This window comes from Zonotrichia leucophrys, chromosome 23 (genome assembly GCF_028769735.1).
Source record: "Zonotrichia leucophrys gambelii isolate GWCS_2022_RI chromosome 23, RI_Zleu_2.0, whole genome shotgun sequence".
Lineage (NCBI taxonomy): Eukaryota > Metazoa > Chordata > Aves > Passeriformes > Passerellidae > Zonotrichia > Zonotrichia leucophrys.
The window spans coordinates 4,591,628-4,610,906 of record NC_088192.1 but is presented as its reverse complement, the minus strand read 5'-3'; the positions used below and the strand labels follow the sequence as shown (position 1 = coordinate 4,610,906).

Below are 19,279 nucleotides of genomic sequence, written 5' to 3'. Positions count from 1 at the left end.
CATACATGTCCATGAACAGACTTTCCTGTTCCTTCTCTTCCTAGCTCTCCTGCTGTTATGTGTTCTGTCACAATGTTCTATCAAACTTCTCAAGACTAAAACAGCTTGCTATAAAAATCAGCACAGACACCCTGCAACCCTTCCCTTCCAAACCCTTTGGCCAAAAGGGCAGTGCAGATTCCAACTCTACACACATCTCAGCAGCTCTCTTATGCCAGGACCAAACAGCAATAAGAGATTCCTCTCTCACTCAAAACACTTGCAGTGAAAGATAATTTAAGTTACACCACAATATTATGAATACAACTTTTATAAAGCATGAAAAGACTCTGTGGTCACTGTGATGAACATTGCAGAGAAACATCATCTTGGGTGAGCATTTCTGCTGAAAGTCCCTGTGGAACAGGACTGAAGGACAGGTGCTGATGTGCAGTCAGATAAGTTAAGAATGCACAGCTGGCACTGAGGGCTGTGTATTTTACAGCAGCAGTTGTTGCATGGTTATCCCAGCTGTCCTACAAATCTCTTCAAGACAGACATTCCAAGTTGTTGGAACTCATCTGCTGCACTCAACAAGCTGACCCCAACCTCTCTGGTTCTGGGTTTGTTAAGACAAAAGTTGAGGGGAAGTTTTGGAATCAGCATTAAAGCTGCCTGAGGCACAGAGCTACACGGGATGTCACAAATTCAACAGCATCAACTGTGGTCCCATCAGGATGCTGGTATTGGTTAGTCATAAAAGCCCAAAAGCCCTAAGCTGAAATTATTTTTTAAAGCCCTTTCCTCAAGCAAATATTAATGACCCAACCAACCATCCTCAGCAGCTGACAGAAAAAATTAGGAAACATCAGCCTAGAACATCAAAGTGCAATTTATTAACAGTAATAGAGCAGCAGAACCCACTGCAATGCTGCTATGAAACTTCTGCTGGAACAAATATTTGATACCAGTTCCTTTTCCAGGCCAGTGCATTAAAAACCAGAATTAAAATGAAGAACTCTAAACAAGAAAGGCAGGAACCTGGCACACCTTTAGGATTGTTCACTCAAGCATCTGATTACCATTAGCATGAACTGCCAGTTCACAAAACAGCCTCAGCTGGGCACACTGAGCCACTCTCACATCTGGCTCACAACAGCAAAATCTAAGAATGCTTTCCAGGTACTCATCACAAAACCCCAAAAAGCATAAAAACCAGACTGTTCAAAGAAATTAAGCTTTAGATGACTGAAAGAGACACTTTGTGAAGCTGCTGTTGTACTGAAGGTTAAAATGGCAGTTTAACTAAGGCAACTGAAAATCCATTGCACTGGAGCTCCTTCTCCCAAGTCTAAAAGCAGAAGTGCCATCCCCTCTGGGACCTGCAGGAAATACACTTTGATTGCTGCTATTTCTATCAAATGGAGCCTGCTAGCACAGAACATGCAGATCAAAGAAGTGACACAAGCGAAAGAACAAAGACAAACCTTGTAACTCATCAGTGACTTACAATCTGTTACAGAAATTAGCATTTACTTGATATGATTCTGAAAGTAACAAATGATTTAGATAATTTAGTAGACATTTAGAGATAGTTGCTTAATACCAACTCCAACCACATCCTACACAAGGCCAAGAGACCAATTCCAGCTGCTCGGACAGAGCAAGCAGAAAAACAAACCAAGGTCTCCAAGACTGCCACAAATGCAAGACACATGGTAGAAGCAACATTTTAGGCAGGTATTCAACTTCTCAGAAGTACCCTTTACTCAAAATGTCTAACACTTTACTTGAGAAATGTGCTTTTGCCAGATTTGTCTAATACAAATGTGATTCCTGAGTCACATTCAGACTGTTCAGGTGTGCCTGTGGAGTATTCCAGACTGCCTAAAAATGCACTCAATGAATGGCACAAAACCAGAATGAACTATATTGGAAAAGACCTTTGAGATCATCAAGTCCAACCTATGAGCTAACACCTCCTCATCAATGAAACCATGGCACTGAGTGCCACATGCAGTCTGTTGTTAAACACCTCCAGGACTGAGACCTCACCCCTCCCTGGGCACACCATCCCAGTACCCAATTCCTCTTTCAGTGAAGAATTTTTTCCCCATGTCCAGCCTACACTTCCCCTGATGCAGCTCAAGGCTGTGCCTTGGCCTGTCCCTGCTTGCCTGGGGGAAGAGGCCAACCCCACCTGAGTACACCCTGCAGGCAGCTGAGGAGAGTGGAAATGTCCCCCCACAGCCTCCTTTTCTCCAGGTTAAACAACCCCAGCTCCACCAGGCACTGCTTCACCAGCCCTGCCCTTCTCTGGGCCTGTCTGAACACCACAATGTCCCCCCTGAGCTGAGGCCCAGAACTGGACACAGCTCTCAAGGTGCAGCCCAGGCACGGCTGAGTCCAGGGGCAGAAGCATTTCCTGCTCCTGAAATAGAGATTTTTAGAGTTCACTTGAATCAGCAATATGAATCAAGCAGTTAAAGTTTAGCCTGTAGAACTATGTGTTGAATTTTAATCTTTTTACTTAAGAAACCTCTGCATGATACAAAGGGCATAGGAAAACACAAATTTCTGAAGCTTCTTGCATAAAGAACAATACCAGAGAAGAGCAAGTGATGCAAAGAGCCCAGATAAAGAGACTCCTCTGTTTCCAAGCTGATCAAGGCTGACAGCTGTACTCAGATAAGCACCAAGGGACCAAAAGCACATGTGCAAAGGAGAAAAGTTCAAATGTGCAACCACACAGCAAACAAGGCATGCCCAGAAGGGCGTGCAAGGACAGGCAGGGCCAGGGGTTGAACATGCATAGAAAAGTTGTGCAATGCAATGAATATGGAACACCTCTGTGAATAAAGATGTGGCTCAGACTGAGGCTCAGGGCACAATTTTCACAGAGCTCTCTCGCTTGTGCCAGGCACTGACATCCACACCCACCTCAGAACTGTATCTGCTTGTGGAGTTTATTTATTTATTTATTTATTCTGTGTATTGCTTCACTCTGCTGGCACAGCACTGCTGACCCTGGCCAGGTGCCCGTGGGCACCTGGAGCCCCCCTGGCTCATGCCCAGCTGCTGTCCAGCAGCACCCCCAGGTCCCTTCCTGCCCAGCCTGCAGTGCTGCAGGGGACTGAGGAACTCCCACACTTTGGCCACAACACAGTGGTTTGGAATGTAATCACCTCTTTTATAAACTGTTGTTACTGGTATTGTTGCTGTCACTGTTCATTTCCTTATCTCATTGCTGTTTACAAGGAAATTGTTCTTAACTCAGCCCTCATCTCCCTCTCACCAGATAGGGTGGGGAAAAGGGAGCAGCTGAGTGGGGCTCAATGTTTCCAGCTGAGTTTAAACCACAACAGTTCAAATATTTCTGCCATGCTATTAATACCTGACATGAAGACTGCAGTGCAAACATGCTGCTCTTTTTTTAGCACAAGGAGCAACATATTGTCTCAATAACTGTAACATGTTCCTATTTATTCCTTGAAAATACTGACATACTTCAACTCAAAGAGAGGCTACCCAAAGCCAGAACGGAAGAAAACTTAAAATACTTTTTTTTAAAGAGTTTATTTTAAATTCTTCCTTCCTTCTGTATTATTTGTAACTTTAGACTACCAGAGGTAAACTGCAGTCTAGTGCACTGTTAATGAAACAGATAAAATACCTACAAGTACGTAATGGCACCACTAATGGGAAAAAATCAGAGTAAAGAGAGAATTTATCAGAAGTCATTAGAAAGACTACATTAAATAAGGTGACACTAGCACCTCCTGTTCCTCACCTCTCAGCAGTTTCTGAATCAAGATCTTATTTCCATACACATTTCTAAACACAAAGTGCCTCCCAACCTAGAGTTAATAACACTCCACACTGCCCTTCCACATGAATGTTTTATGTCTCTGAAAAGTATGGACACACTCAATTCCTCCCTGTGAAGAGTTCAGGAAAACATTTAAAAGCACAGAGTTATGAGAAACAAAGCATCTCAGGCAGAAAAATTTCTGTATTCTTATGATATAAAAAGAAATAATTATTTTTAAAAATGGAGTTTCAAAATATTCGAACTAATGGACAGTACAGTCCAAGCAGAGATGCAGTGCTTGTACAAGTGGACACATTATTCAAAATGCCAGTGAGACAGTTTCATAATAAATATTATTCAGCAACATATGAATACTACCCCACAATACAATTCAAAATGCAACTCTTCTGTCTTCAAGTCACTGCTTATCCAACAAAACTGCCCCAAGTAATTTCTGAACAACCACACATCATCTCTAGAAACACACTCTTACCTTCCTCAGTTTCTACTGGTTGCTGGGATAGAATTTTAAGAAGAACTGGATTTTTCCATACCCCTTCCCTTGTGATATCCACCAATATCTGGAGGTTGTTATTCCCAAATTCCAGTAAAGCATCATGTGAATCCTATAAAATGTAAAAAAAAGTCATTAAGAGTCTTAGCTAAAAATTAAGCCAATGTAATTTTACATTATCTATCCCAACATTTCACTACATGCTAATGCTTCCACACTATTCCTCTCAGTCATTACTGCTGTGACAAGTTTGCATTGGGATTTTAACAGTTCAATGTCATTGTACTTCCCTAATCCTACTGCAAAATTTTCCAATTTCAGACTACTGAGCTGACTGAAATTGCTTAAATCAAAAAGTCTATTCTGCAACTTTTATGGTTCTCCATGTACATGTGTGTATATATATTAAAAAAACAGGAACTGTATAAAAGACAGGATGATTCTGTATCAAAGCATATAATGCTATTGAAAAACTCAGAAAATTAAATAATTTTCAAAATGAATAACACAATGGTAAGAGTCTAAAATTGCACATTTAGTGTTTACACTAAAGATGAGCCAGTCAATTCACTTTGGGATCATGAGAGCCATCAGTCACCAGTTGGAGAATGCCATGGGATATTTCATCATTAAGATGAAAACTTCTACTGCAAATGAAGATGCAAATTTCTAAGAAACTGATCTATATCCAGTGCATTTATTCTAAGATCCAGGGATGGTTTGCTGCTGTGAAGGCTGAGCCAGAGACTCCCCATGAGCAGCAGCTGAGGGTCACCCACAAACCCCCACACACAGCACTCTGCTCACAGTGATCAGGCCCTGCTGCTTTGAATGCTGGAAATCTGAGGAGTAAAGGAGGAATTAAAAAAGACATTACACATGGGAAGAATCTAGAGTCTAACACAGAAAAGAAAGCAGCTTGAAACAAATTCCAGGCATTTGATGTCCCTGTTTGAGAAACAGGTAGGGTGACTTGAACTGAAAGCATTAAATATCATCTTTCAGAATTTCCTAATGCTGACAAATGAAGCCAACTAACTGTAAGCAATTTGTGGCTACACCTTCAGTAAAAATGCTTCTCACAGCAGATCTTAAGTTCAATATGTGGCAATGCCCCCTCCTTCTGCTGAGCTGTGTGTCAAATTTGTATTTTTAACACAATCTTTAACCTTAGGCTTGCTTTTGGCAGCCTCTGTTGGACCTTTCCTGGAGAAAGGTTTCTAGAGACTGGAAGAATAAGAAACCCCGGGGAGCTACAGGCCAGTCAGCACAGCCTGACCCCAAAAAGAACATGGGATAAATTCTCCTGGAAACTACACCCAGCAATCTGACTGCCTGCTGTGATGAGCTACAGATCACATTAGTCATACTTGGCAAGGCTTCTGACAATCTCCCAATTTTATCTTGAAAACCAAATTGTTAAAATAAGGAAAAGTGGACAAAATACAGGTAAAAAACCAGCTCAATAGCCAGACTTAAAAGGCTTGTGACAAACTGTACAAACCCAACTGGCAGCTGTCTCCCAGTAGCACTTCTTAAGGTGAGCTGGAATTTTAAACACATTTATTGGCTGAATAATGGGATAGAGCACATTCATTAGCCACCAGTCCTACAGAACCAGGAGAGCAGCTGACACTGCTGGGAGGCATTAGGGCATTCCACAGGCTGCAGAACCATCCCTGCATCCACCAGGCTGCAGAGCATCCCTGCATCATCCAACAGGCTGCAGAACCATCCCTGCATCCACCAGGCTGCAGAACATCCCTGCTGCATCCACCAGGCTGCAGAACATCCCTGCTGCATCCACCAGGCTGCAGAACCATCCCTGCTGCATCCACCAGGCTGCAGAACATCCCTGCATCATCCAACAGGCTGCAGAACATCCCTGCATCATCCACCAGGCTGCAGAGCATCCCTGCATCCAACAGGCTGCAGAACCATCCCTGCTGCATCCACCAGGCTGCAGAACATCCCTGCATCATCCACCAGGCTGCAGAGCATCCCTGCTGCATCCACCAGGCTGCAGAACATCCCTGCTGCATCCACCAGGCTGCAGAGCATCCCTGCTGCACTCAACAGGCTGCAGAACATCCCTGCTGCATCCAACAGGCTGCAGAACATCCCTGCATCATCCACCAGGCTGCAGAACATCCCTGCTGCATCCACCAGGCTGCAGAGCATCCCTGCATCCAACAGGCTGCAGAACCATCCCTGCATCCACCAGGCTGCAGAGCATCCCTGCTGCATCCACCAGGCTGCAGAACATCCCTGCTGCATCCACCAGGCTGCAGAACATCCCTGCTGCACCCAACAGGCTGCAGAGCATCCCTGCATCATCCAACAGGCTGCAGAACCATCCCTGCATCCACCAGGCTGCAGAACCATCCCTGCTGTACTCAACAGGCTGCAGAACCATCCCTGCATCCACCAGGCTGCAGAACATCCCTGCTGCACTCAACAGGCTGCAGAACATCCCTGCTGCATCCACCAGGCTGCAGAACATCCCTGCATCATCCAACAGGCTGCAGAACATCCCTGCATCATCCACCAGGCTGCAGAACATCCCTGCATCATCCAACAGGCTGCAGAACATCCCTGCATCCACCAGGCTGCAGAACCATCCCTGCATCCACCAGGCTGCAGAACATCCCTGCTGCATCCACCAGGCTGCAGAGCATCCCTGCTGCATCCACCAGGCTGCAGAGCATCCCTGCATCCACCAGGCTGCAGAGCATCCCTGCTGCATCCACCAGGCTGCAGAGCATCCCTGCTGCATCCACCAGGCTGCAGAACATCCCTGCTGCATCCACCAGGCTGCAGAGCATCCCTGCATCATCCAACAGGCTGCAGAACATCCCTGCTGCACTCAACAGGCTGCAGAGCATCCCTGCTGCACTCAACAGGCTGCAGAACATCCCTGCTGCATCCACCAGGCTGCAGAACATCCCTGCTGCATCCACCAGGCTGCAGAACATCCCTGCTGCATCCACCAGGCTGCAGAACCATCCCTGCATCCAACAGGCTGCAGAACCATCCCTGCTGCACTCAACAGGCTGCAGAACATCCCTGACAGGGACTCAGTGAAGCTCCACACAGCCAAAGGCTGCACATGGTCTAACTCCCAGTATCAGAACAGGTTGGTCACTGTCCAAAGGCCCAACCTTTGGCCAACAGCCAAGCTGGCTAGGTTCCAGTTTGGTACCACAGGTCTCTAGGATCTGTAATTTAAGTGTAGGTCAGCAGTGAGATCTTACTGCAAACAAGGCTGGCTATGCTGAACAGCCTCAGAGCATGACCAAGAGATTCCTGAAGTGTTTATTCCTGTTTGGCACCTCTGAAATCCTGCTGCAGTACAATACCTAGCTTGCAACTGTCCTGTACAATTCATTTGCCACAGTAATCCACATCCAGTACAGATCACCAAGTGTAGAAGAGAGGGTGAAAAGGGAAATCTTAGAGCTGTCTTTATCTTCACTATATTGCCAGAATGTAGCTGGAGCTGTCTAGGAAGGGAGTCACGAAAAGAAATTCTCTAAGTGTGTGTGCAGGAAGTGTTTCCATATGTAAACCCTCATTTTGAAAGGACTAATGAAAGTTTGTGCATTTTCCATTGCTTAAAGACAACATCTGGTGGGGCAGGACCCTAAACAACCTGACTGAAGAAAGCCCTCTCACTCTGAGTGAAGAGGTGGATCAGTAACTGAGCTTTCTTCCAGCACACTCATGCCTCTGCCACAACAGAAACCTTCAGAGAGCTGCAGACTGAACACACTGAAATTTCAAACTATGGCTGAAAGCACTCTGAAACTGTCTGAAAGGACACTTTGTGGAAGCCAGTGCTTCTGCCCTATATGAGTATTTTTCCAACTGCAAGAAAAAACCCAAATCAACATCAGAGTGAACAAAGCCCCACACATTAGGAGTTCTTTCCAAATGCAGAACTATAGTGCAGACTTCCACCTTCTAAGGACCATAAAATTAGAAGTCTCATAGCTAAATTCAACAATGAAGCAGTTTTGGTAACTTTAACAATCTCATCTTCCTTAGTAGCACCAAAGATTTTCTGTAGCTATTGCCTCAAAATTAATTTTAGTTTTAGATACACATTGTAATTGTGTTCCAACTGTTAGCTCATAGCAACCTGCTAGCTGAAACCATTAAATACCACACTACTTCTAAAAGTGATTATAAAGGAAGTAAAACTAGGGAGGGAGTTATTGGTAAGACCTCCTCAAAAATCAGGTGTTGGTATTGGCAGAGGAGTTGGTGTTAATTGACAAATGCAAAGACAGCCAGGTAGATGCTTGCAAAGACTGATTGCTGGTCTGGAGCCTGAAATGCTACTCACAAGGTTAAAAGTCATTTTGGAGAGTCACATTAAAGACATCAGGGACTTTACATGCTCCTGACCAGAGCTCAAACTGCTCTTAGCTATCAGCACTGAGAGACTGACACACAAAGGTTTCAGGCTTTGAATTTGAACTGAATTTTCCTTTGAATTGAAGGATTTGAGAACATCACTGAAACAATCCTTAGGCTCACACAGCTGCTCTTCCTGTCAAGTGTTTGCTTCCACTGCATGTGGAACAGTGAACAAACTCACCACAAAGACCCTCAGGGAAGAAGTGGGGTTTTTCTTGTTTTGCTTTTTTAAACTAAAACATGATCAATTCCCCTCTTTACACTGAGCTAAATGACATGCCAATAGAACCAGCCAGGTGAATGACACACAATGTTACTGTCAAACGATGCTCAAGTTGCAGCCTCAAAACAGCTTTAAAAACACCACTGGAAGACAACAAACTGATCTAAATTTGCATCCATGAAACACCTAACACAGCCCAGTTTCTGTGACTGGTAGTTATTTCCTATGGGAAGTCTATGTATTTTATCTTCAGTCTTGAGGATGATTAAGAAAACAGCTGCATGTGTGCAGGTAGACAAGATACTGGATCTCACCTAAAAAAATCAATAGAAGCCCATTTCAACAACCTCTACTTCAGCCTTTCCCAACTACATGTCACACAGCATTAAGTCTTTTCAGCACAACATGATAAATTCTCTTCCCTCACACTATGTTAAAGCATTATTCTCAGTCTCAACTACAGATCAGGTCAAAGACTAACTCCAAAACACATCAGCATTTAAGAGCCTGTGTGTTCAAACTTGACCTTGAAGACTGAATTTGCTGAGCTTTAATCAGCTTTATTCAGCACAGGTGTTATGCCCTAGAAAGGGGTGGAATTACCAATCAAAGCACTGAGGAGCTCAGAAACAGCCAGGCTGCCCATTCATCTGCCATCACTCCTGGAATGACATGGCTGACAAAAAAAATTAAAAATTATACAACCTGGACAGAGGTTAGGTACTGAAAATGCCACTGTCCCTCAGACTATGGCATTCAATGATCCAGACATCCAACATAAACAATGTCATTCCAATAGCAACTGTTCCCTAACTGAGGGCTGCAGGATGCACTACAGAGCCAGCAGAGCCCAGCCCAGCTATGGGGATCCATCACATTTCAGCACCTCTCTATTGAGGGCTGAAAGGACCTGAGAAGATGAGAAAAAAGAGGCTTTTCATACAAGCTGAGTCAGCACAGTGTTAGAGATTCAGGGTATCAATATCAAAATACCAAGCACAAAATTCACCCACACATGTAGCATAAATATTTAACTACTGTCACTACACTCCCCTTGCACTACAGTGCTTAGCTAAACCATATAAAGTTAATACTAATGGGAATATATGCAAAAATCTATTATTTATACATATTATATATATATATATATATAATGCATCCAAAGTCCTTGAAGAAACTTAATGCAACATTTACATATATAGATCTCATTAAATTACTACAACACCATAAACAGGTTCTAAAGAGCAGGACAAACATTTCAGTCTAGATGAAGTCAGGAAAGAATAATACAGTAAGAGCCTATAGACAAAGTTCAAAAGAAAAGACAAGCCTTGAAACATTTTACTGAAGACATCAGGATTTTCAGTCCTGGCAGTTTGGAGTGATCAGCATCTACTACAGCTTCACAGAACTTTTTGGCTTATGCTCTCCCTCAACTCAGAGTTTATCAAAATACAGCACTGATGCTCTTTGTAAGGGAACCCTGTTCCACAACCCATATTCAATACACAAAACAAAACATCTCTACTCTCATTGAAGATGTTTTTGAATGCAAGTTTTACCTTCTTCACCTGACTAGATGATATCAATCCACACTTCTCCACTGAGCTCCTCCCCCAGATTAACAGTTTACTTGTATCAAGAGCCCTGCTGTAATTCTGCCCAAATCCTTTCACTCATCTTTTACAGCTTTCCCCCACTTGTGTCTGCATCTGTTTGCTTGCTGCAGCTGAATAAATCCATGCTGAGACTCCTGCCATACAATCTCACATCTTGTTTCCATTTTGCCCAAGCTGCCTCTGATCTTGCTTAGGGATGAGGAAAACTGACTCATGGGTGACTGCAGAACATAACTGCTGCTATTTAGGATACCAGAATGAACAGGTCCAGACCCCAAATAAAGACTTTGACAGCATTTTGTGTCCAGTATAAGCTGGACATCAGTGACACTCCACTTGCAGGTCTAGGACAGTGTCTACACCTTAATGCTTTGCAATGCAAGCCCTCACTCACCTTTCACATTCCTGGGATGAAAATTTATTTGAAGTTTCACTGATTCCCATTACCTGTGTAGATTGTTACAGAGCAACAATTACTGCAGGCAGATCCAAAAAATGTCTCCCATATTAGGAGTTATAGTCCTCTTGTCTGTTTTGTTAGGAAAGCAATAAGCACATTTACCTCCATCAGTCTTGGGCATGTGCTAACATAATATAATATAACATAATATTCTGTGGTGCTTTCCTACTGGATTTGCCTGGAGATCTGCACAACACAGTCACACACAGGTTTTAAACTACAAGACAGCCTACAAGTGATTTCTGTCCCTATTGTATTTCACATGACTCACACACTCCTGTGGTGACAACTGGGTTCCTGCTGTGCTCCAAGGCAGGGTCCAAGTGCTGTCATTCTCACACTTCTGCCAAAAAGCTACTTCAAAATCTTATTAGAAACACCTGTTTGTAAAAATCCACAAACCTCTTCAGCAAGTTTTCAGAACATCACCACATTTAATCCATTCACTATCTGAACTATGGGCAGCATTAGGTGAGTGCTAAACTTGGAAGCTGCAGCTTCAAAAAGTCACTACAAAAGCCAAGTATATATTACTACTCCTGGCAGCAGCACATCTTGAATTTTCCCTTAGTTCTAAAAGCTGACATGAGAGATCTGAGCTTTGCCACCCTTTGCAGAACCCCAGAAGAGAAAGGCTCACATGTGTGTCCCAAACACCAATAGTGAGATGCTGAGGATCCAACAAAGTTGTTGGTAATAACACACAAGGATTGTTGCTAATAAAACATTGTGAGAAAGAACAAAATGTGGCTGGAGAAGTTACCTTAACCCTTGATCCAATCCCCCTGCTGTGTGCCTACATAGCAGGTAAAGCACTAATACACCAATTTCCATGCCAAGCATGTAATTCACTAATAAAATGTTGGGTTTGTGCATCCTCTGACTTCTGTAGATTATTAAGGCCACAAGGGTTTACAAATCTTGGGTGCTCTGTCCTTCTTAAGAGTGGGACATCACACTCTTCTACCACTGGAATTTAACAGCTCCCTTCCAAAATATTCAGCCTAAATAGAGCCATCTCATCAAACTAAAAATCTGCTCTCTATTGACAGATGTATCAATGTTCAGTCACTCATCTCAAAATCCTAGAAATGCACAGATCTGTGAGACCATAGAAATAACTAAACTTGGTAAGAATTCTCCTTGCAGATCCCTCCAGTTAAAAGCTAGCAACTTTTAAAGCTGCACTGTAACTCTGCTATAATGAAAACAAGCCTGTATATGCCCACCCATATTCCAAATCCCTTTTTTCAGGTCTAGGCCTTCTCAGTCACAAACATATTTCCCTTTTAGTGTAAGATAAGATCACAAGGCTTAGGGGAGACCTTATCACCTTCCAGTATTTAATGGGTAGCTACAAAAACCAATGGATAGTCCCTTTTTACAATAACTCACATGGAAAAGACATGGAGTAATGGGTACAAGTTACTCCTGGGGAAATGCAGACTAGACAACCAAGGAAATTTTTCATAATGAGAAGATTCAGCCACTGAAATAATCTCCCCAGGGAAGTGGTGTATTCTCCAGTGTAGGAGAATTTAAAGATTTAGCTGGACTAAATCCAGACAGATCCTTGTCACCACTAAGGCAACAGGATTTAAACTATTCAAACTGAATTTCTTTCTATTACCAAGTACATGCCACACACAGCTGTTTCATGAGAGTAAATATTCCATGATATTTCAGGAAAAGGAGGTTTCTCTACACCTTGACTCACTCAAGCACAGCCCATCTCTGTCCCTTCTGCTACTGGCAGGACTACAAAGCTCTGCTAGACTGCTTCTCTCAGTTCAAAGTGACAGGTTTATTCATCTTCAGTCTACTGAAAAGCTTTCACACCTCGTTTCCTTGACTGCAGGGAAAACAAAAATAGAAACTCAGTATTAGCATCTTCAGAGCTAAAGCAGCAGCAGCCAAACCTCAGGGACTGAGAAATCCCCAGTGCAAGGGGTCATGCAATAAGCACAGCTGCAAGGTCTAAGTCACTTCCAACTATTTCCTGCAATGATCCTCACTTCAGTAACTTGTAACTGAGATAGATTCCAGCCCCACCAGTCACAGCTAACAGCAGAACCAGAGCAGTCCCTGGTGCTGGAATCCACATCCATCAATATGAACACAGCACCACCACTCCTGTGTTTCAGCTCCATGAGGAACTCCAGTTCCTGCACACAGCCAGGTACATCCTCCAGACTAAAACCCAGAAAATATCTCTTCTTCCTGCATCAGCCACCTTGATTTGAGTGCAAGAGTGTTGTATGAGCTTATTTCAGCACCACCCAGAAAGAAATCCTTCTAAGAACCACCTGGACTAAAGACCTGCCCTACCATTCCCATCTCTCAGACCAGGTACAGACACCAACCTGCCACTCAGGCCTCCACAAAAGCTCTTTTATCACCAAAGCAATGCTTCAGAGCTGTTAAATCACTTCATTTAGCTCTGTCTCTCATACAAACCATTCAAGCAAGACTCAGTAAGGTTTTTCTGCCTAAGCTGCCACCAACAGTGAGATATAAATATGCTCTTGGGTATTAAGACTCCCAATGTGGTTGCTGCAGTCAGACTTTGGCTGCTCAGAAATTCTTGCTGCCTAGGTAACAGCAATGCAGGACAAGTGGAACTCAGGGGAAGGGTAGAAGAGAAGGAATACAACTCCAGCCTTTTTTTTTTTATTTTTAATATGTAAATTGCAAAAAAGAAATTCAGTAGACTTACCTGAATGGATTGATGGAATCCTAACCACACCTCATGTGGCAATTCACTTTCAGGAATTGAAAGCAGTAGCTCAAAACAACTCCTGGAAAAGCAAAAGGCAAGTAAACATGCTACCTGAACACATTAAATAACATTTCTGGCACATGCTACTTAGTATTCAGCTAAGCAATGACAGTAACACTGAAACATGTTAGATTGTGTACATCAATTAAAGGCTGGAACAGCCTGTAAATCAGCCATGATTCATCACATGGAGACAGTGCTCCTTTTACTACATGTCATCTCTCTAATTTAAGATTGCAGCTAAGATAAGTCCATTCAATGTAGCTCAGGGACACTGCATCACAGAATTTTATTCTTTCTTCTCAAAGGAAACCTAGTAACCATTCTAAATAAAGCTCACTGGAGTCCAGCATGGTCTCTGCCTAGAGGGAGAATGAAAGCCAGCTTCACCTAATTCAACATTTCAGCACTGACACAGATAAGGAAAAAACCCCTAAGAAACAGCCTGACAGAAGACACCTGCACCAGCACCAAAATGGACCTGCACAGGATATGTCAGGAGAGCACCAGCACCTGCAAACACCTCCTGAGCCTCTGATACCAACTGAGGAGCATTCCAATGGCTACAGCACAAACTGCAACCTGCCAGGGCAGCACTGCTGCCTTGTTCTCCCACAGGAGATATCCAGCCTTGTACAGAACACTGCCTAAAACCCTGCTGAACAATCCTGTCCAACTAAAAATGTTAACCATGACACTGCCTAGACATTCACAAGACTTACACACAGCAAAAATGTTTTAATAAGTTGTGACAATATAAGAAAACTAATCTAGGACACCATCTATAAAAAAGCACCATAAGCTTTTTTATAAGCTACATCTACACTGTTGGATAGTTTCAACTCTTGCTACTTTTTCTTCAAAACATCCTCTCTCAAATATTAAATAGAAGAATGATAGGGCAACACATTCAATGTTAGACACAGAAGAACTGAGCTGGAAGTGGAAAAGGAAGAGATGACCATGAAGCAAACAGGAGTTTCAGATTTGCTTAGAACTCAAAAATAATGTTCATGTTCCTCCTGACTAATGCACTGAACAGTTACCTACCAAATGCTATGCCTACTCAGATTCAGCAGCCATATACCTCAACAGGACCAAATGGATGAATATTGAATGTATCTGGCCATCCTTTTCACATTTCCTACATCTGAGTTCACTCCCAATCCTGGTTCCTTGAAATACAGGTTGCTGCAAAAAGCTCTAAGCACTTTTATTGGATGGGCAGAAAACACAACAGCCTCCAGCACTGTCATTCCATCATTATTCACACATCAGGACAGGACTTTGCTGCTGATGAAAAAGCTGCCAACAGGAACACCAGATATTCCCACAGGTCTCACCTTCATAAAATAACCAGGACTTTGTGGTGCCTTCTAGTCCAACTTGGCAGTACAAGTTAATTCACCAGCCCAAATGTTTAGACTCAGGTTGGTGCTATCAGACCATCAAAACCAACTTTATGAAACACCTGAACTCTATTTTAACGTTAAAAAAACCTAGAACTTTAAAAACTCAACAAAACAACAAGAAAACCAACAAAAACTCCCAAACAACAAAAAAAAGGTCAACAAACCAACCAACCAAGAAAAACCCTATGTATGTGTTCTGTTTTCTTCTAACTCACACAGACTCTGCACCCAGTAACACACTTGCAAACTTCATGGTCATTGTGCTTTTGTAAAGTCTTTTGATGCACACTTCACTTTTAATCAATCCTACCTATGTCCACTTTTAATTCCTAGAATTACATCTCCTAGAACATTTATTTTTCATATCTATGATATTGGTTATGTAATATAATAGACTTGAACAAAATGTCAAAGTGAGCTTTTAAATATAATTTTTCTGAACTTAAGCATTAAGTTGCTACTTGGACAGTGAAAAAATCTGCAATTACATTTTGAAAGCATTGTGTATACAGAGTGAGATAGTCTAGGAAGACAAGAGGATTTAATTTATGCCTCCAGAGTTACTGTCTGTACAGGACTGATCTGAATCAAAAGGGAAAAGTTTTTTTGCTGCAAGTCTTCAAGTCTTCCCCAGGATCCCAACACAGAGAACTCTGGTCTGGAACCATAACAAATCTGGAGCTCCAGATTATAAACTACCACATAAACCAACTTACAGCACATTGTAAAAGCAATATCCAGGATACTGCAATCACAATTTCCTTGGCAGAAGAATAATTAGAATTCTAAGTCAATTAACAAAGTTTTTTTGTAAAAATTGATTCAAACACACAAGTGCATAAAAACATCCCACTGCCAAGGGGAACAACACACTATTTAACTTAATTCTTTCTTTTGGTCCTTATTATACAATACTTTAAAACACACTTCTGCCCCTGAAATCCCATTTTCCTCTTAATTGTAATGCAACTAAATGGAGTTTACATGTCATGGCTAGGCCAAAAATCAAAATTCCAGGATCATGCCATGAAGTCAAACCTTTCTAACCCTACTCCACCAGTACCACCACAATGCCTACCTGTACAAAACTCAATTCTAAACTTCAATCACAACTTTTGCAAATAAACTGCAGTGGGTGCTTGAATGTTTACATTATTAGAAGAAATATTAACTATCTGAAACACTCAACTTCAAAATATCTTTTAAGTAAAGGTGTCTTAGATATAAATTTCTTTATTTTGGAACAAATAACTCAGTGCAAAACCCAACATATTATTTGCTTATAATTTTTCATTAATACCTCATTTCAATTATACCTCCTTCACAGAAACTTTTAAAATCTTTTAGAACTGTTTATCTTTAGACTGTAATAGAACACTTTCTATGCTAATCTTCTCAGAGACAAAAGATGACTCATTATACATTGGATTATCAGCATGCATTGTTCACTTGTTGCCAGGAATTATCCTGTGCTTATTAAGAGTTGAATTAGCTCTTAATGATAGACAGCAGAGTGGTTGAATCAACCTGCAGCAGTGGATTAGGCTGAGAAATGCTTTGTGACACAAACAGCTCAGTGTCACCTGTGCCTGCTCACAGAGGGCTGAGGGAAGCAAGCACACTCTTCCTGGAACATTATTACTATCATTATCATTATTATTATTAGTATTAGTATTTAGGTGAGCTAGAGCTCCAAGCTTGAGGCAGACTGGTCTGATTGGTTCAATACAGTTTTGCTTCTTAAATCTGATGGCATTCAAATCTCCTTTCACTTTTTATGGTTGAAAAAACCCCCATACTAACACTTTCTCAAAGTTGCAGAAGTGGTGAATCCCCTTTCAGTTCTGTGCCATCACAGCACACAGGAGAAAGTGGAAAGCAGTTAAATCTTAGTTACTGTCAAACACCATGTGACTTATGACCAAATATTTATTCCTTTTTAATCTATTAATCTTAGCATCTGTCACAGACACATTTTCTGAAAAATCCTTTCCTTAGGATTTTTTCTCCTGAGAAGCTGAGAAGCCTCAGGAACAAAATGTAAACATTGATTATCTGCTGCTGTGGAATGCAACAGGTGCATCTGTGATTGGTCTTATGTTGATTGTTTCTAATTAATGGCCAACCACAGTCAGCTGGCTCAGACAGAGAGCCCAGCCACAAACCTTTGTTGTTCATTCTTTCTTCTTCTATTCTTAGCCAGCCTTCTGATGAAATCCTTTCTTCTATTTTTTTAGTATAGTTTTAATATAAAATATATAATAAAATAATAAATCAAGCCTTCTGAAACATGGAGTCAGATCCTCATCTCTTCCCTCATCCTAAGACCCCTGTGAACACTGTCACAAGCATCAAATAAACTATTTTCAGATGGAAGCAAAATTTCCATACTGATGGTAACATGACACCTTCCCCCTCACACCAGCCTCAGAAATAAAGCACTCACAGAAGCCTGAGTGAATAACCAGCTTCAAGGGTCTCCTAATTCTTTATTAATTCTTCTCCAGAGAATTACCTTTGAAATAGTAACACTGGGAGGGTGAGGGGAATGCACTGTGCTTTGGGCTGTGAGAATAACCTGTCCAAGCTCCAGCTGAGCAAAGCAGGTAAGTCACTCCATGGCCACAAAGAACATCTCTGTTTCTCACCCCCACACACCCCCAATTGTTTGTCACTGTTTGTCACACCTGGAATCTACAAGAACAACCACTCCAAGCTTTCCTTTTGTTTCCTGAGGTTGGACAGTGACCCAACAATATCTCACACTGCATGTGAGGTAACTCACAGTCCTACACCATGTCAGTGGGAACACAAGCAGCACCCAGCAGGGAAACCACAGTGTTGGGAATTTAGCTGCTAGAGACTGAAAAATTACAAAGCTGTGGCTAATTCCAACTCCTGCACCTGCAAGATAGCGTGTCCTTGAGCCTAGCTGTAGTTTGATAACAAATAGTGAAAGAGACACGAGAAAAGAGCGATGTAACCCCTAAGGAATGGAGAAGAGCTGATGTTGTGGTGTGGCCAATGGACGGTGTAAATTACAGAATATTCATGAGCTTATTACTCGCTGTATAAGTGTCTGATGCTCTCTTCAATAAACAGAACTTGCTTCTCACTCATATTGAGTGTCCGAGTCTCCCCTCACCGACAAATGGCTCATCCCCGACAAAAGCCTCATTCTGTGACACCACAGCACACTGAATTTTGCTGTTACTGCCTCACCCTGCTGAGAAGGAAGGCAGGAGGAAGAAGTTCTTTTCCTCTTCTCCAGGAGGAATGTTGGAAGGGAAGGAGGATTTCAATAGGAAGCAGAGCGCTTCTGCTTTGGAACAGCAAGTTTGCTCATTTCACTTCCAATCAAAGTTCAATTCTGAAAACACAGACTTGAAAACACAGTGTGTGTGATTGCTGTGGGGAACCCAAATATCTCCTCAAAAATCCCAATTACATGGGAACAGTAAGTTTTCATGTCCCTAACTAACAGTCTTCCTCCCTCATGGAACCTCAACTTTTATCTTTAATTCCCTGCTCTAACTTCTCTCACACTCCCTTGGAAACTTATGAAAAAGAAAATCTGTGGGAGAGTAAATTCGGGTATGCCACTGTCCTCCTTATCTTCCACCTCACTCTTTGTATTCCTCATTCTTTAGATTCCTTTCAAATGTAGTCATTGTAAGAAAGAGAAGATTTCAGCAAGTCAGCTTTTCTACTGTCCTCTAACACAAAGTTTTCTGAATATACAGGCTACAACAAAATCCTCCCCCAAAACCTGGAAAAAAACATATTAGCAAAAGCAGAATATTCTGTTATTTCCCAACAAGAGAAAAGCAATTTTGTTACAGAATTGGGATTTACACCCCAAGATATCAATATACAGAAAGTAGTCCAAGTAGAGATGCCCTGCAAACAAACACTAAATGACAAACTTTTAAAATTACTTCAGTAGGAAACAACCAAATACACAAGCTAATTAATGATGAAGACAATAATACTCTATCCTTAAGGGGACAGTCTGGAAAAGCAATGAAGATATTTTGCCAAAAATGTGTATCATGTACCA

At 42.0% G+C, this 19,279-nt stretch overlaps 1 protein-coding gene across 1 annotated transcript in view; it reads right to left on the bottom strand.

Moving 5' to 3' along the window:
• RLF (RLF zinc finger) overlaps positions 1–19,279 on the bottom strand; it is a 39,767-nt gene that overhangs the window by 13,190 nt on the left and 7,298 nt on the right. The window contains exons 3-4 of the mRNA XM_064731611.1: positions 13,745–13,826; positions 4,284–4,416 (exon numbers count right to left, since the gene is read on the bottom strand). Of these exons, the coding sequence (XP_064587681.1) occupies positions 4,284–4,416; positions 13,745–13,826 (215 nt within the window). The remainder of the gene's footprint in view (positions 1–4,283; positions 4,417–13,744; positions 13,827–19,279) is intronic.